Raw genomic sequence first — 21,220 nt, 5'->3', positions numbered from 1 at the left:
GGAAATGTGCACCCTTTATGATAAACGGAGGCGGCTTTGGGGAGGGAACAGCAATTAGGACCTTCCAGCTGGGCAATCACCGGCCGGGATTGGGGCGGGGGCTGCAGGGACCCCCGTGATGGGGACAGATAAGACAGAGATAAGACAGGGACAAGGGGAGGGCAGCACCCGGATGGTGGCCAGGCCTTGCCTGGCAGAGCTCCTTGGTAGCTCCTGAGAGACATGGGATGTCCTTGGAGTGACCACAGCTCCTTCCTACAGACACCTCTGAGTGACCACAGCTCCTTCCTACAGACACCTCGGAGTGACCACAGCTCCTTCCTACAGACACCTCTGAGTGACCACAGCTCCTGTCCTGTGGGACACCCCTGAGTGACCACAGCTCCTGCCCTGTGGGACACCCCTGAGTGACCACAGCTCCTGCCCTGTGGGACACCCCTGAGTGACCACAGCTCCTGCCCTGTGGGACACCCCTGAGTGTCCACAGCTCCTGCCCTGTGGGACACCCCTGAGTGACCACAGCTCCTGTCCTGTGGGATATCCCTGCAGTGACCACAGCTCCCCAGGATTCCCAGGTGATCCCCTGGACACACATCTGGGGACACATCCAAGGACATACACCGGAGCATCCACGGATGTCTGAGGACCCATCCAGGGACACATCCAGAGATACAGCTGGGGACATCCAGGGCCACACCCAGGACACACCCAGGGAAATCCAGGGACACTCAGGGAAGGGCCTCCTGGCAGTGCAGTTCCCAAGGCTGTGGTGCTGCTTTCCTGGGAAAGCAGGGAAATCCTCTGGGAAATGTCTGTGAAAAGTTGGGAACAGGATCAGTTGGACCCTTTGGAGCCAGGCAAGAAGGAATGGGCAGAAAACCTCCCTCTCCAGAAAAAAAGGCCGGGAATGGGATCAGTTGGACTTTTTGGTGCCACACCAGGCAAGAAGCTCCGGGAAATTCTCTGATGGGGAGTCTGAAACCTCCCCGGGTTTCAGCTTCTGGAGTGTTCCTACTTCACTTCCCCAGGCATGGAAAATCTGCCAGCTGGGAAACCTACTGGATCTCTGAAATTTATGGAGGACAAAGCTCTCCCAGGTCCTCCAGGAGGGAGCTTAGTCCCTGCCACCCCAGCCCAGCTCCTCTCCAGGTCGTGCCCTGCCCTCCCAGAGCGTTTTTGGGAGGACTCAGCTCCACCTTTCCCATCTCTCTCTCTTTCCCTGCTCCGTGCACCCGCTCCTGGCAGAAGGGAAAACCCTTCCCCACATTAATGCTTTTTGATCTCTGTGGATTCATTTCCACTTGGCGGGAAGAGGAAGAGTCGATTATTCCATACATACATTAAGTGGGAACAGAATGAAGAGGTGACTGTAGGACGGCTGAAAGCCGAAGAAAGAGTTAGGAGGAGATAAATACACTTTCCCCAAAGATCTCCACTTGAAAGGAGGATAAATATATGCAAATATGCCCCTAGGTAGGACTAAAATGACTTGTGTAGCAATCACTAACACTGCACTCACAAAACCGAACAATTAATTTCGAGTATTTTCTAAATCACCGCAGCCAGCCGAGCTGGATCCCGACATTCCAAACCGAGCACCCATTAAATTCTCTCTGCGGATCCAGAGGGTGCTTCACACTTCCTGCACCTGGGAAAGCCTCTGCTCCGGATTTCAGCTGCACTCCCTGCATGCAGTGGCACTCCCAGGCAGGTTTTGGAGCAAACCGGAGCTCTGTGGTGGGGTTTGGGGGGCGGGGGGGGCTCCTGAGGGGTTTCCCTCAGCGTCCCCCCGGGGTGACCTCGCTGACCTCGGGCACAGCCCTGGCTCCCTCAGGTGTCACCGAGGCCGGGATTGAAGCCTCCACTTGGATTTTGGGGGGATTCAAGGGTGACAAACTCCCCCGAGTGTTCATCCCCCCTCCAGGAGCCGAGGGGAGCAGCGGAGGAGCCCCCACAACCCCACAGCTCCTCCTGGTATGGGTGGGCTCCACGGCTGCAAAATCCCAATTTCCTACCCCAAAAACCTCTGCTGGAAAACGTGTGGAGAGCTGGGAACCGGGCCCGACATTCCCGAATCCTTCATTCCCGAAATCCCAGGGGCCACATCGTACAGAGCCATCCCAAACAGCGAACAACCAACCCCGAACACCATGAGCGCCTTCCCGCCGCTCCACACAGCTGAGGGGCGCCGGGAGGCTCTGGGACACGGCGGTGACATGGAGATGAGCCCCGTGCCCTCAAATGGCCCTGCTGCGCCGGATGGATGGGAAAGCAGCACACACCGACATGGAGAGGGCCCGGGGTGGTGCCGGGGGTGGGATGGAGCCGGGGATGCGATGGAGCTCGGAGCCACGGGAGGGGGAGGAGGAGGAGGAGGCGGTGGGAAGTTGTTACCTGATTGTTCAGGGCTATGGTGAGGTTCCAGCGGGAGCACTGCATCTTGTTTTGGGCACCCTGCTTCTGTAGGGATGTACAAATCACAGACAAAGCTCTGAGGAAAAGGCTCTGAGCTACCTGCAAAGAGCGGGAAGGTCTCGGCTGCGGGGGAGGAGGAGCGGCCTCGGCGCGGGGGCTCCGGGAGGGAGCAGCGGGAATCCCGCAGGGGAATCGGGGGAACTGCGGGGCCAAGGTCCACTGGGGGCTCTGAGAGTCCCACGGGGGAAGCGGGACTGGGAGGGGAAGAGCGGGAGTTGAGTTACGTTAAAACTGCTTGGTCTGGGGACCTGAGCCACTGTCACTGGCTCTGGGACAGAAAGCAGCTCTGCTTTGGGACACCAAACTGTGCTCTGGGACACCAAAATGTGCTTTGGGACACCAAAATGTGCTTTGGGACAGCAAATTCTGCCCTGGCACACCAAACTGCTCGGGGATACCAAACTGTGCCTTGGGACACCAAACTGTGCTCTGGGGCACCAAAATGTGCTCTGGGGCACCAAACTCTGATCTGGGACAGCAAACTGTGCTTTGAGACACCAAACTGTGCTCTGAAACATGAGATATTGTCACCAGCTTTGGGATACCAAACTCTGTTCTGAAATACAAGCCCTGGCTCTGAGACACAAAACTCTGATCTGGGACATGAGCCATTGTCCCTGGCTTTGGGACATGAAACTCTGTTCACAAACATGAACCACAGTCCCTGGCTCTGGGACACCAATCTCTGCTCCAAAACATGAGTGATGGTCCCTGGCTTGGGACAAGAAATTCTGCTCTGGGACACCAAGTTCTGCTCCAAAACACGAGTCATTATCCCCGGCTTTGGGACACCACGCTCTGCTTTGGAACACCATTCTCTGGTCCAAAACATGAGCCACAGCCCCTGCCTTGGGACACCAAACTGCTCTGGGACACCAAACTCTGCTCTGGGACATCAAACTCTGCCCACAAACACGAGCCACGGTCCCTGGTACTGGGACACCAAACTGAGGAAAGCAGGAATCAAAGTCTTGGCCGGGCTGGATCACCAAGGAGAAAACACAAAGATGTTCCGTGGGTGGGGGCTGGGGGAGGCCAGCGGGGTCCCAGGTCATGGACATGGATTTCACTGACCAGCAAACACCGGGACAGAGGAGCTGCTCCCTCCCAGAGCTGGGAACGAGCACCTTGACACCCCAAACCCTGCAGGGCTCTGGTTTCCAGGCACTGCTGGGCAGCTCCCCTCGGGGAAGGGGAGGTTTGTGCTTTACCACCATCAGCGCTGTGGTTTGTCTCATGGCACATCAACACTGAGCATTCCCCTGATTTCATTGGGATTCTGGGACATTTTACAGAGATAAACCAGGACCAGGCCCGGCCCTCCCCTGCTCAGCAAACGGAGCTGCCCCGGCCTCCTGATTTCTGAGTCACCACCAGCAAACCCTCCTGGGGCTGCTCCCATCCTCCTCGTATTTAATCCTATGTTTCTCCATGGATGTTTTGGAAGGGAGAGTCTCGGTGGGAAACCCCCCCCCCCCGGTGGGACAGGAAGTGTCTCTGGGACACCTCACCCCCAGTGTCTGGGGCAGGAATATAAATCCCTGCTCCTGGAGTTTTGGGACAGAAGTCACCTGGGAGAGAAAGCAGGAAGGCAGAGCCATGGAAAACTGGAATTCCCAAACACTCCCAGACCAGTGGAAGGACTCGGGGTTGATTTGGGGTTGGGAATGGGTCGGGCTTGTGGTTTTTGAGCGTTTGTGGGTAAGTTCAGACCCGCTGGGGGCAGGTGCGGGAGGAGGAGCTTTGGGGGCTGGGTGAGGGATACAGAACGCCAGGAAAGGAACAAACACACCCCAAGGCTCCCCATAAACCAGCCCTAAACCTGTGGCCGAGTTGTCAGAGCAGCACCCAGGGGACCTCATAGGCCTCAGAAAACTCCAGCTGCTTTAGGAGCTTCTCTTATTCCTCTGACAAAGCCAGACCCAAATTCACGGCAAGGTCTCATTTTCACCTCCCTCCTTGTCCCTCCTCTCCCTCCTCTCACTCCCATTCCCGTTCCCGTTCCCGTTCCCATTCCCAGCAGTGCCCACTGTCCCTGCAGCCCCACTGACGGAGGGCAATGCTTCCAAAGGAGATTTCCTGGGATGCTCGGAGGGGCTCCAGGGTCTCTCTGCTTTTCTTTGAGAGCGCGGGGAGCCTCTGTCAGAGCGAAAGGAGCGGCAGCACAAAGAATCCCCGGGGATCCCGGAGCCCGGCCCGGGGCGAGGCTGCTCTGTGCCCTGATAGCCCCGTGAGCTGATAGTGATGCCTCAGCGACAGGGATTTCAGCTTTTAAATTTTTCATCTATTTGTAACCCTGCAGTTCTTTAGTGTATAACTCTAAACTCCACACAGTGTCAGCTGCTGTTCTCCCATTTGTCAGACACAGCAATTCCTCTCCGGGCCTGGGAACCAAGGACACCTCACTGGCTCAGCCCCCGAGAAATGTAAACAAAAGTGAGATGTGGGGAGCAAACTTGGGGTAAATGACTTCATTACCTGAAGCTGCAATTGGAGGATTAACCCCCAATATTCAAATGAATCAAACTTATAAAAGTGTGAAAACCCGAGGTTCATTTTGGGTGTAGCCCCTGGGGGAGCCCGAAATGTACCTGAGGGCCCTTCAGTAAATACAAGCGCTTTTTATTCCCTGAGTTCTGCCCGGTGTCTGTTTTTAGGGACCCCAAAGGCAGCAGTAGCCGCAGCCCCGGGCTCCCCTGCGCCTCCCCGCTCGCTGTGATCAATGGAGGCTGTGATCAGTTAGGCCCGGCTTAAGCGCGGTGTGAGACCCCGCTCAGCCTGCGGGGCCGGGCCGGGTCACAGGAGATGAAATGAGCCCGGCAAGTGCAGCGGGGCCGAGCACCGAGCGCGGAACCGCCCGAGGTGCCCAAAGAAAGGGAAAATCCGAGGCTGAGCCGCCGTTCTCTCGCTTTCCCCATCCCCGGCGGTTTTGGAGGGGGGGATTCTCTTCCCAGCCCGCCCCAAAGGCTGAGCAGGATCCCGGGAGATCTCGGCAGCGCCTCGGCTCCCACTGGGATTTCTGGGGGATTTTTAAACTCAGGCCTCTTTTCCCTTCACCCAGAGGAAAATCGCAGCTCCCGAATCCAGGGAAAGGCCTGTCCCGGCCCCGCAGGCTCCATGTCTCTCCCTCTGGAGCCCTCTGTGCTGCCGGGAGCGCCGCAGGGCTCCGGGACCTGCTGCCCCGCACCGAGCGTGAGCCCTCAAACCCCCGGAAAACCGGGGATCGGGAATCAAGGAGCTGCATCCACCACGGAGCAGAGGCTGGAAAGAGCGGGGAAGGAAGCAGGATCCGCGCTGGAATCCGGGGTAAAGGAGTGCGGCCCTGGAGCTCAGATGCTCCAGCTCAAACCCCCCTTCCTGCTCCTTGGACAGGCTTTTCCCTCCTTCCAGAAAGGGAATTCCCAGAGATCTCCATTCCCAGGGATGGTCCGGGGGAAAGGAGCCCTTTGTGTTCCCTGTTCGCTCCCGCCGTGCCGGATCCCAACAGCCCCAAAGAGGAGCCTGGGGACACCTGGGGAGCCGAGGGGATCCAGGGCACTGCCCGGGGCCATTCCTGACATCCCAGAGCTCATCCCTGTCCCTCAGAAATAAACCCCAGAGCTCATTTCTGCCCCTCAGGAATCCCAGAGCTCATTCCTGTCCCTCAGAGATCCCAGAGCTCATCTCTGTCCCTCAGAGATCCCAGAGCCCGTCCCTGTCCCTCAGGAATCCCAGAGCCCGTCCCTGTCCCTCAGGAATCCCAGAGCTCATCCGTGTCCCTCAGAAATAAACCCCAGAGCTCATTTCTGCCCCTCAGGAATCCCAGAGCTCATCCCTGCCCCTCAGGAATCCCAGAGCTCATCCCTGCCCCTCAGGAGTCCCAGAGCTCATCCCTGCCCCTCAGGAGTCCCAGAGCTCATCCCTGTCCCTCAGAGATCCCAGAGCTCACCCCTGCCCCTCAGGAATCCCAGAGCTCATCCCTGCCCCTCAGGAATCCCAGAGCTCATCCCTGTCCCTCAGGAATCCCAGAGCTCATCTCTGTCCCTCAGAGATCCCAGAGCTCATCCCTGTCCCTCAGGAATCCCAGAGCTCATCTCTGTCCCTCAGAGATCCCAGAGCTCACCCCTGCCCCTCAGGAATCCCAGAGCTCATTCCTGTCCCTCATACGGGAGAAACAGGACCCCCACCCCAAATTCTACCTGTCCCCAATCCCAGACTCCGAGCACCAGGCGGGGTTGGGGTCCAAAGGCCCCGCTCTGACCGGGCACTGCCCCTCCAGGAATGGCGGGAATAAAACCACGGCAGGATCGATTGAAAACGGCGCGGGCAACACAAAGAGCAGAACAAAACGCTTCCCCCGCAGCGCTGGGGAGCCCCGGGGGAGCGGGTTTGGATCCCCCCCCTCCCCAAAGGCCGCTGGGATGGAGTTTTCCTGCCGAGGCCGAGGTGCCTACTTAAGCAGGGGATGAATTAATCCCTCTCCGCGTACCTGGGGCGGCAGCGCCGACCTGGCTGAATTCGAGCGATTATTTATTTGTGTGCTCATCACAAGCCGGGGAGCCTCGGCACGGGGCAGGAGAGCAGCGGCTCCCGGGTCACCGCCCCGCCCGCCGCCCTTCCCGCTCCTCTGCGGGCACGGTTTGCGTGTTCGGCCGCCTCTGGAGGTGCCCAGAAATAAAGCGTCTTTTAGAAGGGCAAAGCAAAGCCGCCACGAGGCGATCAGAGCGGAAAAACGCCTCTTTTAAACCTATTTCTTGTTTTTTTTCTCCCCCCACTGACTCCATCGATGGCTTCGAACGAGGCGGGTGTTTGTTTGTTTGTTTGTTTGTTTGGGGTTTTTTTGGGGTTTTTTTTGTTTTTTTAAGGGAAGAAGGTCCCCTGATGGAAGGCGGCCTGTGCCAGGGCGCTGCCTCATGGAAACCAAACCTTTTCCAAGGAAAACAGCCCCGCACCCCCGGGCGGGATCCGCAGCGCATCCCTCGCCCTCCCGCACAAGGTTCACTCCTTAACCCCGCAACTCCCGGCCGAGCCGCGAGATTTTTTAACGAGAATATCTCGATTTTAAACCTGAAAAAAAAAAAAAAATGCCCGTCCAAGGCACGCTCGCCGGCTGGAGCGGAGTTTTTGGAGGCATCTCCTGCCGCAGAAGTTTAAAAAGCACACAAGGCTCCGCTGATCCCGAGATAAACCGCCGGAAAAGGGATTAGAGATACTTAGCGGAGGAGAGGGAAGACTCAGGAAGGGCTGATCGTTTTTAAGATATGACTATTTAAAGATAATGATTGCATAAATTTAATTAATGCGTTTTCATGCCGCAAATGGCCGTTTTGTAATTAATGTATCTGGCCTGGCTAAGCATGGGAGATCACATCTCCCGCCCCCTCCCCTCGCCAGCCCCCCCCGCCGCCCGTTTAATGAAAGACAGAGAGCAGATGACAGAAACAATTTGTCAGCCCGCGCGGGTGTCAGATGCCTAATTGGTTGCGCCGAGTTAGTGGGAAGTGCAGGGGGAGAGGGTCGGGGCCGGGGGGGCTCTTCCCTCTCGTTTATCCCGAGCTGCGGGCCGGGGGCGGGGGCGGCAGGGGAGAGACTGTTGGGTGTTAATTGATGCCGATTAGGACACAGATCGGCTGTGGCAGGCGCTGGGCAGTGACAAGCGGGGACACCCGCGACCAGCTGGCGCATGTCACCGCTGGGCTGCGGGGACACCGCCCGCTGCTGGCCCGGCTGCCCGGCCCCCGCCCGATCCCAGCCTGATCCCAGCCCGGCCCCCGCCCGATCCCAGCCTGATCCCAGCCCGGCCCAGCCCGATCCCAGCCCGGCCCCCGCCCGATCCCAGCCCGGCCCCGCCCGATCCCAGCCCGGCCCAGCCCGATCCCAGCCCGGCCCCCGCCCGATCCCAGCCTGATCCCAGCCCGGCCCAGCCCGATCCCAGCCCGGCCCCCGCCCGATCCCAGCCCGGCCCCGCCCGATCCCAGCCCGGCCCCGCCCGATCCCAGCCCGGCCCAGCCCGATCCCAGCCCGGCCCCCGCCCGATCCCAGCCTGATCCCAGCCCGGCCCAGCCCGGCCCCCGCCCGATCCCAGCCCGGCCCAGCCCGATCCCAGCCCGGCCCCCGCCCGATCCCAGCCCGGCCCAGGCCGATTCCATCCTGATCCCATCAGGATTCCACTCCGCATCCTTCCCGGTCCCATGCTGGTCCCATCCCAATCCCATCCCGCTCCCATCTCAATCTCATCCAAATCTCATCTCGCTCCCAGCCCGGTCCCATCTTGATCCTATCCTGATCCCATCCCGATCTCATCCCACTCCCATCCTGATCCCATTCCAGTCTCATCCCAATCCTATCCCTTTCCCATCCCGCTCCAGGCTCGGACCCCAGCTCCGCTCCCGCCCTCCGGCTCGGCGAGGAACCAGAGCCTTGTCCCGGGGTTTGGGGCTCTGGGGAGGAGCTGAACCCCAAAACGCAGAGCCCGGCCCGGGTTGTACCTGCCCTGAGCCCTGTCAGGTTTGCACCTGAGAGACCCCGGGCAAATCCCCGTGTCCCTCCCTGCTCCCGCCCCCGCCTCGCTACGAGCCGGACCTAAAGCCGAGATTAGGGCAGAGCCCAGTTAATGTATGGACCAGCTGCTGCCGGGGCTTTGTGGGGCCGCGGGTCAGCGGCAGCAAAGCCCGCCTGATTAATCCTGCCCTGGTCATTATGCCGAGGAGAAAAACCTCCTGTCCACAGGAAAAACGGGAATCTGGAGCTTCTGGAGGGGGAGGCACCCCCGAACCCCGGCAGGAGCAGGAATTCGCCTCATTTCTGGAACATTCTGCCTTTTTCCGAGGGCTCTGAGCTGATTAAAGCGTTCATCACCAGCAGCAGGCGCGGCGCGGCTCAGATCACCCCTTTCCCCAGAAAAATCACACCAGGAAGGCCAAAACTCGAGCCCAGAAAAAGCCAAAACTCGAGCCCAATAAAACTAAAACTCAAGCCCAAGGAAGGCCAAGACTTGAGCCCAAGAAAGGCTAAAACTCAAGTCCAAAGAAAAGATAAAACTGGAGTCCAAAAAAATGTAAAACTTGAGCCCAAAAAAGGCCAAAACTCCAGCCCAATAAAAGCTAAAACCTGAGCCCAAGAAAGGCTGAAATGGAAGCGCAAGAAAAGCCAAAACTTGAGTCCAGTAAAGGCCAAACTCAAACCCAGGAAAAGCCAAAACTCGAGCCTGAAAAAGGTAAAACTTGAGCCCAAAAAAAGGTAAAATTCCAGCCCATGAAAGGTAAAATCCAAGTCCAAGAAAGGCCAGAACTCAAGCTCCAAATGGGTAAAACTCCAGCCCAAGAAAGGCCAAAACTCGAGCTGGTGCTGGAGTTCATTGGGGAGCAGGAATTTGAGCACCCCAAATGCTGCTGGGCTCGTTCCAGCCAGTCTTGGGCCAAGTCAAGCCCAGCAATGAGAACCGCAGACCACGGGGAGGTTCGGGGTCTCTCTAGGCCCATCCCTGGGAGGTGAGATGGAGTTCGATGAGGTTTGATAAGGTTTTATCAGCTGTTTCAGTGCCACGCCATGGAATGGGGAGGAGGAGCTGAGAGCAGAAAATGTGGAATTTCCACGCCAGGCCCTGATTTAAACCCACCCCCAAAAAGAGAAGCTCCTGCTTTGAATCCCGGCCCCTCCTGGGAAAGGTTGGCAAAGGGTCAGCAGGGGATGGATAAATGCCGCAGGAAAGAGAAACAACATCTTCTTCTAGAGGAAAAAAGCCTTTCCTCTGGCATCCATGGAAATGGGAAAGGGATTCAAGCACAAACTTCCGAGGCAGAGGCTGAAATGAGCCAAGACAACACAATCTGGGGCAAAATCACAATGAAATTAACGATCTGCCGGTGACGGTTTCTGTCCTTCTGTTTACAGAGAGGGAAAACCAAATTCCCCAGGGAGAGCTGGGTGCAACCACCCCGGTTTGCTCCTCCCATCACACACTGACCATCCACCCCGGTTATCCCTTTTCCTTTGGGGTCAGGGTTACAGGTGCACAGCAGGACACAACCACCCCGGTTATCCCTTTTCCTTTGGGAAACAAAACCCTTTTCTTTGGGATCAGGGTTACAGGTACACATCAAGACACAGCCACCCTGGTTATCCCTTTTCCTTTGGGATGAAAATCAACAGATAATTCACCTCTGGGGCCTGACCTTCTCCCCTTGGGCCTGGCTCTATGGCTGTGCCATTCCCAAGGAAGCAAATCCAGAAGAAAAGAGGGAGAAAGCTCCAGATTCCTGAATCTTTCTCTGCAAAGCCAAGAGAGCAGAAGCCAAGCCTGGCCCAACCCTAAGAATGCCCAAAAAAGGGGCCAAAAGTGCTGTAGATTAAATAGAGGGATTGTTAAAATCCCTTCAAACAACCCAGCAGGCGCAAGCTCTGAGGAATACCCAGAATTTATAGGATTTTCTTCTTCCAAGAACAGCCCTGACACACCTTGGAGTGGTCACCCAATCCTAAATTCTCTCTCCTGGTCCTTGAGGGAATGGGAACGGGGAATCCTGGGGTGGAGGAGGGAGGAGGTTTATTGTGCACCGAGGAGCTGCCAAAGGATCCCAAATCCCCTCCTGGCCACCAAAGGATCCCAAATCCCCTCCTGGTCACCAAAGGATCCCAAATCCCCTCCTGGTCACCAAAGGATCCCAAATCCCCTCTCAGCTGCCGAAGGATCCCAAATCCTCTCCTGGCTGAGGGGAAAAGCCGGGCTGGGCTGAGCTGTGCCCGTCACGTCCCCACTGCTGTGCGGCAAACAAGTCCTGATGCGCAATTGGGATTTATTAAATGACATCCAACAACTGTCTCATTAAATCAGGGCTCCGGCGAGGGCCGGAAGTCTTAATTTAAAGTGTCACCAACCATCGAAATCAGGTGGTTCGGGCAGGGGAGAAAAGGGGAAAGAAACGGGGCTGAAAAAGTCGGGAGCAGCTGCTGCTGTTTCAGCTTTTTAGGGTTTGAGTTTTGGCTTTCCTGGGCCGGTTTTGGGGCGGGAGGTGATTTTGGTGCTGCCAGGGAATAAAAAAAATAAAAATTTATAAAAAAATAAATATTTGTTCTGCATTTGCTTTCCCAGGGTCCCCGCCACGAACGCTCGAGCACCTTTGGGGTGTTTGAGATGCAGCCAAGGTTGAGGCCGAGATTGCCTCGCAATTGAAAACGCGGCCAGCGGTAAATTCGGTTTGTTCGCGCTGGAAACGCTTCGGCTGCCGGGCGGGGGCGGCGGGGGCCGGGCGGGGGCGGGAGCCGCTCCCCGCGCCCCTGCCAAAATTAAATTTCAAAGTTTAATGAGTTGCGAAGGGCGCGGGATTAAAGCAGCGCGGCGCCCGCAGCGGAGCGGGGCCGGGAGGAGGGAGCGGGAGAGAGAGAGAGGCAGAGGGAAAAAAAAAAAATCCCACCCAGCCCCGAACGTCAGGGAACAGAGCAAGTGAAAAATGTCAGGGCAAATTGCTCTTGACAGTGTTAATATCTGCACCTCATAGCAATAATTACATGTAAATAAATAGTGAAATAGCTCTCAGCTGGAGGCTGCGCTCCGCGCGCAGATGCCACTCACAGCCAGCTGGGGACCTTTCGCTCCTCCGCGTCCCCCTCCCTCCTTCCCTCCCTCTCTGCCTCCTTCTCTCCCTCTCCGGTTTCAGCCAGAGCGAGCGCTGCCGGCCGCGGCTCGGAGCTCAGCCCTCCCCAAATCCCGGGAAAACGGCTCCAGCCCCCGGCCAGGGAAAGGCGGCTGTGCCGCATCCCCGGCAGTGCGCCGGGGGAAGATCGGGGATGGGGATGGAGATGGGGATGGAGATGGCACAGCTCCCTCTCCTTCCCTCCCTGGGCTCCCGGGAATTCCAGCAGGGCCGGAGCCATCCCAGCACTGGGATTGAGCTCCTCTCATTGCCCAGCCCGGCTCTGGCTCCAAAGGGCACTGGGGAATGTTTGGGATGTCGGGAGAGGCCCCGTTTCCCTGGGAGACGCATCCCAGGGGCATCCCCGGGGATTTATCTGACCCGTCCTTGTCCACTCCAAAATCACCTCCACAAACCCTCCCTGCCCCTGAGGGGTCACTGCAGAGCTGCTCGGCCAGGAGGGGACAGGGCCACATCCCCCGGGATCAGCCAGCCCCATTCCCGGCTCTATTCCTCGCCCATTGCTGGCCCCATTCCCAGCCCCATTCCCAGCCCCATTCCCGGCCCCATTCCCAGCCCCATTCCTGGCTCTCAGGGCAGGCTGGAAATCCCAGGAATGACAAGGGAAGGGGGGATATGGAGCAGCTGCTGCCCGTCACTGCCAGGAGGAGCCTGGGCATGGAGAGAGGATGACACCACGAGGGAACAAAGCGCTGCCACCAGAACCTGCGGAGACCCTGCCAGGACAGTGATGGACGCTGAGACCACGGATGGGAGACGGGATGAGAGCTTGGAGGAGCAGGATGGAAATGGAAATGGGATGAGAGCTTGGAGGAGCAGGATGGAAATGGAGATGGGATAAGAGCTTGGAGGAGTGGGATGGAAATGGAAATGGGATAAGAGCATGGAAGAGCAGGATGGGAGCGGAGGTGGAGTAAGAGCTTGGAGATCTGGGATGGAAGCAGAGATGGCATAAGAGCTTCGAAGTCTGGGATGGAAGTGGAGATGGGATGAGAGCTTGGAGGAGCAGAATGGAAGCAGAGATGGGATGAGAGCTTGGAAGAGCAGATGGGATAAGAGCCTGGAAGAGCAGGATGGAAGTGGAGATGGGATAAGAGCTGGGAAAAGCAGGATGGGATCAGAGATGAGATAAGAGCTTGGAGGAGTGGGTGGAAGCAGAGGTGGGATAAGAGATTGGAAGAGCAGATGGGATAAGAGCCTGGAGGAGCAGGATGGGAGTGGAGATGGGATGAGAGCTTGGAAGATCAGCCCAGGCAGGATCAGCACCTCTGTTCCAGGACATGCCCTGAGCTGCCCAGGGGGACCAGGAGCACACCTGGCTCCTGATCCTTGTGAAGGATGGTCATTGTCACTGTCCCCAAGCCCCTGGCAGCTCCAAGGGGAAAATTCCCATTATTCCCGTGGATTTGGCTGACACAGCCCGAGGCCTGTGGGGAGAGGGGAAGGGAGTGCTCCGAGGGATTGGGAGCAAGAACATGACTGCAGAAATATGGAATTGGAGCGTTTCTGTAGGGAAGGGGCTTGGGGCCAGCACAGGCCCTTGGCAAAGCCTCGGGGCTCCAACCTCACATTTAAACAGGATAAAATCCCTGTGCCTCCATCCCTGGCCTTGGAATCTCAACCTTCCCTGTGGCACCGTGAGGAGAGACATCCCAGGGGGCGGAGATGCTCAGATGTGACAGTGAAAGGTCTGGATAAAGCCAAGATTTCATTCAGCCCCGTTCTCCTCCTCTTGGACAAATTCTCCCTCTGCACCCTCAGCCCCACAGCCCAGGTCTGACTGGCTGTGTCGTCCTGATCCTTTTCAGCCTTCTAATGTTTGCGTTTTTGTACTGGAGTTTCTCACGGATTGTCATGTAAACATAGTGATATTTGCATTTCTCTGTGGAGGAGGGACAATTGATGGACTTCTAGTTTGGCCAGTGGGGTCAGAGAGGTGGCAACCTCATCCTCCAATCCCTGGTCATTGTCCAGAATCCATATAAATCGAGGTTGAGAAATCAACGCCTCTGTTTATGCCCTGATGACTGACTGTGTGTGTGTCCTTCGTGTCCTCTAGTGACAGTGGGGTGTTGCTCTGATTTTCAGCCTTCTGGTCTTGTTTACATAATTGTACTGGAGTTTTTCACATTTTTAACATATACAAAAGCAGATTGTTTTTAATTTTTTTGTGATGGACTGTTAGTTTGACTACTGGGGCCAGAGGAGTGCTCCTCTCATCCCCCAATCCTTGAGCAAATTCCAAATCCTATTTAAACCCCAAATCATAATAAACTCTCTCTCTGTTCACCTTTCAACTTGAGTGTCCTTCATTTCATGTCCTCTAGTGACAGTGGGGTTCTGCTGACCCCGCTCAGAGCTGAGGGCTGATCCCCAAAACACACCTGGACGTCATTCCCAAATAACCCCAAAGACATCCTACAACACCAAACCCCCGTCAGCGGCCAAACCCCAACCCCAGCCCAGGAAAACCCCAAAGCCCTGAGAGGAGGGAGAGGCTCCTGCTGCACCACATCCCCCTGCAAGGCAGGAGAGCTCGGAGGCCTCTCCTTTGGGGTGATGAAATTCCCGACAACGGCCCTGCGCTGCACCGAGCAACAAACACAGCTCCATTCTTCGGAAAACAAATATGTTCTTTGGAGCTTCCTGCTTGTCAAACACCTTTTTGTTTAGCTCAACAACTAATCCACTTATCGGGGGATAAAGCTGCCAGTGAATCACCAGGATGATAAAAGCATGCACAAAATTAGCAAAAATTTGCCTATGGCTCCTGCACATTAAACAAACAGCAGCCAAGAGAGAAAAAAAAATTATTCCTTTTTTTTTTTTTTTTTTTTTTTTTTTTTTTTTTAAAATAACTGAGATCCCCAGGAGAGATTCTGTCAGATAGCGGCTTTTATTTTGCTCGCTGTTTTCCCCCCGCCCTCTGTCTCTCCCTCTCTCTCTTCCCATATAACCCAAGCACTGAGGCTGGGAGATGCTGGGAGCTGATATGAGATCCACGGAAATTGGCACTGTTTGAATAAGCAGGAGATGCAGCCGGGAGAAATTTTAATAAGTTGATTTTTTTTTTTTTTTTTTTTTTTTTTTTTTTTTTTTTTACATCAATGTTCAGGCATTGGCTGCTCCCTTCCAACCTCAGCATTGCTGTGCTGCTCAGGAGGCTGTAGCACCTCCGAGGATCCTGGATTTGTCCTTCCGTGCTCCTCGGGGTGTCTTGGAGCCTTTTTGGGTTTTAATTTCCACATTCCTGCGTGGGGGAATCCACTCTGATGGGGAAAATCCCCCGGGATTTGCCAGGGCTGGAGCTGGGAGTGAGGCATGGGAGTGACCTGAGCATGAAATCACCTTCCCTGGGAGCTCCACAGCACCTTGGGGTGACCGGGGTTTTCCTCCTCTCTGAAACTCCCTCAGCTCCCAAACCTCGGGAATTTCCCCAGGGTGGATGCACAGAGATGTTCTGGGGAGAAACCGGCGGGTTTTGGACAGTGTAATGAACCAGAGTGGACATTTCTGGCATTTCTGGACACTCAGAATGTGTGAACAAGGGGATGAGGGAAGGTCAAAGAACTCCCCAGGCTGGGACTCCAAAGTCGTGTCCAGAAAAGACAAAAATCCCAAAAATCTCCCCATGGGCCGAGGCAGCACCAGAGGGATTCAGTTTTCCTGAGCTCTGACTCATTCTCTGGGGGTCTCTGTGGGGTCTCTGTAGGTCTCTGGAACTCTCCGGGGCTCTCAGGGGACCTCAGGGGCTCTCTGGGGATCTCTGGGGGTCTTGGAGGGCCTCAGGGGCTCTCAGGGCTCTCTGGCTGCAGCCCTCACACAGAGTCCCCATGGGAGGGGCTGAGTCACGATTTGGTGATGTTCTCTTTGTCACCTGCGAGCGACAACACTCCAAGAGGGACAGTCCCCGGGGTGGCCCTGCTGGTACAATCCCCATGTGGCCCTATGGGGACAATCCCCATGTGGCCCTATGGGGACAATCCCCAGGGTGGCCGTGCTGGGACAGTCACCGGGGTGGCTGTGCTGGGACAATCCCCATGTGGCCCTGCTGCCACCCCAGGCCACCAAACCCACTCAGGAGGAGCCAGCCCAGGCTCAGGGCTGCCCTTGGACCCCATGGTGACCCCTCAGAGCCCCCTCGACCCCAAATCCTCATTTTCCTGGAGCTCAGCCGGACATTGGGAATCAGCAGGGGGACAGGGCTGGGTCAGAGCTGCACCACAGCGGCCAAACTGGGAGAACTGGGAGCTCGGGGGGCCTCTGGCTGTGCCTCCCAGTCAAACCCTCATTGGGAAGCTTCACCAAGCACTGGAGGTGAACCTGAATGGACAGAACCCCTCACATTCCCACAGTTCTCCCCCTAATTGTGCCCGGCTCGGGGCGGGGGAGCTTTTAGGGGAGCGGGGAATGAATCAAGAGGCGCCCACCTGTCAGGCTGGTATCTGGAACTAAACGGAAACACTCGCCGGGCCTTGACCTCCCGCCCCCGGCAGGGACTCCGGGAAAACCTCTCCCAGGAACGGAGCCCTGGGGCAGGAGGGAGCCGGGAGAGGCTGCTGGGGCTGCGGGAAGGGCTGGGAGAGCAACAGGAACCCGGGGACGAGGTGGGGACAGCAGGATGGGAGCTCAGGGGAAGGAACAGCCCTGAAGGGCAGCAAAAAACACCATAAACTTTAGGGCTCCTCTGTGTCCCCTGTGGGTTTTGGGGTCGGGAATGGGGGTGTCTGACCCCCCCCCCCCCCCCCCACCAGCCCAGCACAGCCCTCAGGGTTAATTCAGCCTTCCCTGTGGGGTTTTGGCTGCTGAGGGAGGGTTTGGGTGCTGCAGAACATCTTTGGGCAGTGGGGCTGGGCACAGCCCTGAGGTTTTTTGGGAATAACTCCTCAGCTCTGGGAGATGTCAGCAGAACCCCACAGCTCCCGGTCAGAGCGCCCAAAACTCTGCTGAGGACACTGAGGCACTGCTCAGGACCCTGAGAAGGCCCTGCCTGAGCACCAGGGGACCCCAAGGCACCAACCCCAAAGGATGGCCTTGGCATCTTCATCTTTAACGAGATTTGGGGCTCATTAAAACCGGGTCTAAGCTGGTGTGAAATGGCCCCGGATGCTCAGCCCCAGCTGTGAGATCCCTCCCGGGCCCGACTCCCCGATTTTCACTTTTAGGGCTTCTGTGTGAGAAGGGAAAGCTCAAACATTGCAGGAAAAGCAGCTCTGCCCCCCTGCCCCGTGAGGAGGGACAGCACCAGCAGTGCACAGGGGGTGGGACAATCCTGCAGCCCAGAAACCCCCGAATTTCACCTCCCAGAATTTGCTTTGCCAGAACAACGGTGATGCTTTCAAAGGCCTCCCCTCCACACCTCTCTCCTCATCCAGAATAAATCCTTTCCTCTCCTCAGCAGCAGAACTCGCTCCAGCACTGGAGTTACACAGAGCCTTGAGTCCTGCCTGGGAAAACCCAAAATTTGGGGCTTCAGTTCCACCAAGAGCCCCTGGAGCTGCACGGAGGGGCGGAGGTTACACCAGAAACGGCCTAAAATTCCCTGCCCGAAAGACGCCACTTCAGGGATGGGCTCGGGAATGAGCTGGGAAAGGGGAACGGACGTTCCTGGGAGCTCAGGGAGCAGCTCGGGCTGAGGAATTCCTTTGTTTTCTGGGTTTTGAGGATGATGGAGCAGGAGGAGGAATTGGCCGCTGCAGGAACCAAGAAAACCTTTCCTGCAAGGTTTCTCTTCCTTCCTCGCTCCAAGCAGCGCTGAGGAAAAGCCCCGGGGCTGCACAGGCCGCGTTCCCTCTGTGGAATCCCCGCGGATCCCGCGGGGAGCGGCGCCTCTGTGGGGTCTGTGGGGTCTGTGGGGTCTGCGGGGTCTGTGGGGTCTGTGGGGTCTGCGGGGTCTGTGCGGTCTGTGCGGTCTGTGGGGTCTGTGGGGTCTGTGCGGTCTGTGGGGTCTGCGGGGTCTGTGGGGTCTGTGGTGCGGGGAAGGTGCGGAACCAGAGCGCCAAGGGTGGGGCACGGCTGGGGCACGGCTAAACGCGATTCTCTGCGAACCCCTGCTCCAGCTGCCGCTGGAACCACACGGGAAATGCTGCGGGACCGCACCGCGATGGAGAAAATTCCTGCAGGGCCGGCAGAACCCCGTCCCTCGGCCCCGAGCTGCGGCCACTCCCGCACTGCTGCCGGATTTCGGGGAGCCCCGGCCGGGAGCAGCTCCCCGCTCTCCTCGGCATCGCTCCCTCACTGCTGACTCGATCCCACCCCACTGCCGGATTCTGGGGAGCCCCATCCCCGCCCAGGAGCAGTTCCCGCTATCCCCGGCACCTTTTCCCTGCCCCAGGCTCCTGCCCCGTGTGCCGGGCGGGAGCGGCCGAACCCGGCTCGGTTTTGGGGCTGGGGAGGCCCCGGCGGTTCCTGTCCCGGGGCTCAGCTGCGCTCTCGGATCGCTCGTTAAGCGCTGCCGGCCTGCGGGTCCGGCCTGCGGGACCTTCCTGGGATGGGCAGCGTCCCCAGCACCCCCAGACCCCTCCCCAGCACTCCCCAGATCTTCCAGCCCCGTCCCCAGCACTCCCAGCCCGGTCCTCAGTACAGCCAGTGCCCTCCCCAGCACTCCCAGTACTCCCAGTCCCTTCCCCAGCATCCCCAGCACTCCCCAGCCCCGTCCCCAGCACTCCCAGCCTGATCTCCAGTACTCCCAGCGCCCTCCCCAGCACTCCCAGTACTCCCAGTCTCTTTCCCAGCATCCCCAGCTTAGTCCCCAGCACTCCCAGCCCTGTGCCCAGTACTCCCAGTTCCCTCCCTAGCATTCTCCGTCACTCCCAGCCCTGTCCTCAGCACTCCCCAGCACTCCCAGTCCCCTCCCCAGCACTCCGGGGTGTTTCTCCCCTCCCCAGCCGCAGCCCCACACAAAGCTCCTCTCTGCGCCACCTCTCCTCCTCCTCCTCCTCCTCCTCCTCCCTCCCTCCCCGCAGGCAGCCCCCAAAGATTTCTTGCTTCTCCCTTCTCGTTCATTCTTTTTGCTTTCTTTTCTTTTCTTCTTCCTTTTTTTTTTTTTTTTTTTTTTTTTTTTTTTTTTTTTTTTTTTTTTTTTTTCCTAAACGAAAAATGTTATTTTGTGCCTCCTGAGCCTTCGCCGGCTGGGCTCGGCGTCTGTATCAGCTGGAGGAGCTTATGAGCTTCGTCTCCTCGGATTTAGACTGAAATTTTGATTTTCTGCCGCGCTCAGATAATGTGGAAATCCTGTTCCCCGATATTTGGTGTTTATCAGCGCGGCGCAGCGCGGTTCTGGGGGGGAAGGGACCCTCCCCCTCGGCGGGGCCCTGAGCCCCCCGGCCCCGCCGCTAATGGAGTTTCACTCCGGAGCGAGCCCGCCACAAAAGCCTCATTACGGCGAGCCAGGGCCAGAGGAACTCCCGAGCCGGAGGGTCTGCGGGGCCGGGAGGGGCCCTGAGCCCCGAACTCCCCGGGCCGGAGGGTCTGCGGGGCCGGGAGGGGCCCTGAGCCCCGAACTCCCCGGGCCGGAGGGTCTGCGGGGCCGGGAGGGGCCCCGAGCCCCGAACTCCCCCCGGGAGGTGCCCACGGCCGGCCTGGAGCAGCCGGGGGGTGGGAGGGGGCCGTGCCCACGGGAGGGGCTGGGGCGGTGTGAGCTCCCAGGTCTCTTCCAGCCCAGCCCTGCCAGGACTCCCCAGTCCTGTCCCCTGCCCCGTGTCCTGCCAGGACCCCTGAGTCACCTCCTGTCTCCAGGCCCGGCCAGCCTCGGCCACCTGAGGTCCCCTGCAGCTTCCCAGAGCTGGGACGGGACAGCCCGGGGGCCGGACCCATCCTGCATTCCCACAGCTCCTCACCCTCCGTGTCCCTCAGCAGTGTCGCCTCCCAGCCCGTGTCCCTCAGCTGTGAGCCAGCTCCCTGTCCCCTCACGTCACTCAGCTGTGTCACCTCCCAGTCCCTCCCTGTCCCTCCCTGTCCCTCCCTGTCCCTCCATGTCCCTCCCTGTCTCTCCGTGTCCCTCAGCAGTGTCACCTCCCTATTCCCCACGTGTCCCTCAGCAGTGCCACCTCTCTGTCTGTGTCCCTCAGCAGGGTCACCTCCCTGTCACCTCCATGCTGTGTCCCTGAGCTGCGAGCCACCTCCCTGTCCCCTCTATGTCCCTCAGCAGTATCACCTCTCTGTCCCCTCCGTGTCCCTCAGCAGGGTCACCTCCCTGTCCCCTCCCTGTGCTGGCTGTCCCGCAATGATCCCTGTGTTTGGGATCCCATTCCCTGTTCCCACACAGGCCCTGCACCCTCCGGTGTCACTGAGCCCTCCCGAACTGTCCCACCGGGCAGAGGGGAGGGGACATTCCCTGGGTGACACGGGCCCGGCAAAGCGAAATTAAAGGATCCCACAGAAAATCCCGGGGCTCGGCAGCGGGGGGGCGGCTCCGAGCGCCGCTCAAGCGGCCAGCGCTGGATGACGAGCCCGCTCCCTCTCCCTAAAGGGCCGCTCACTGTCACACCGCGCCGCCCCGTGTCCCCGCAGCCCTGGCGGGGACAGCTCGGGACAATGTCCCACCGCGCCGGGACCGCTCCGCAGCCGCAGCGGCACCGGGGGAACGCGGCGTGCCCGAGGGAGGGCAGGAAAAACGGGGGGAAACACGGGGGTTTAGGGGGAAAAAAAGAAAAAAAAAAAAAAAAAGTGGGAAAGGAGACAGGAAGCGCGATAAAACCCAGCTCCGTGCTCGGCTCTTCTCCGCTGCTCCTCTGGTTTAAAGTGACTCCGCTTCTTATGGAAACGGAGAGGCGGTATTAGAAGAAGAGAAAAAAAAAAAAAAAAAACACCAAGACACAGAGAGCTTCCTTATCTCATGGAGACAGTTGTCAGGAATCACTTTGACTGAGTCGTTTTGTCTCCATGCTTTTTTTCGCTGTCAAGCAGGCCTCAGGACATGGATCAAAGGAGAGGCGCCGAGCGCTCGCTGAAACTTCTGATCCCTTCTCGGAACAGACGCGCGAGTGGCAGACAGCTCCTCTCCACATCAAATGGAGGGAGAGGAGAGGAGAGGGAGCGCGGGCAAGGGAGAGGGAGAGGAAAAGCCGGGAGAGGCTCGGGGAGAGAGCGGAGGCAGCCAGGGGCTCGGGGAG

At 58.1% G+C, this 21,220-nt stretch overlaps 1 protein-coding gene across 3 annotated transcripts in view; it reads right to left on the bottom strand.

Annotated features, from left to right (window-relative positions):
- PAX7 (paired box 7) overlaps positions 1–21,220 on the bottom strand; it is a gene marked incomplete at both ends in the record, with an annotated part of 108,584 nt that overhangs the window by 8,204 nt on the left and 79,160 nt on the right. Inside the window, one exon of one of the 3 annotated variants that reach the window (XM_083876651.1) lies at positions 2,395–2,460. The exons of the other annotated variants lie outside the window; for them this stretch is intronic. Coding sequence (XP_083732777.1) covers positions 2,395–2,460 — 66 coding nt within the window. The remainder of the gene's footprint in view (positions 1–2,394; positions 2,461–21,220) is intronic. 3 annotated transcript variants of the gene reach the window in all.

The sequence above is a fragment of the Zosterops lateralis genome (genome assembly GCF_965231275.1).
Source record: "Zosterops lateralis genome assembly, chromosome: 22".
Lineage (NCBI taxonomy): Eukaryota > Metazoa > Chordata > Aves > Passeriformes > Zosteropidae > Zosterops > Zosterops lateralis.
The sequence above is the reverse complement of the archived record's forward strand: the minus strand, read 5'-3'. Positions and strand labels throughout refer to the sequence as shown.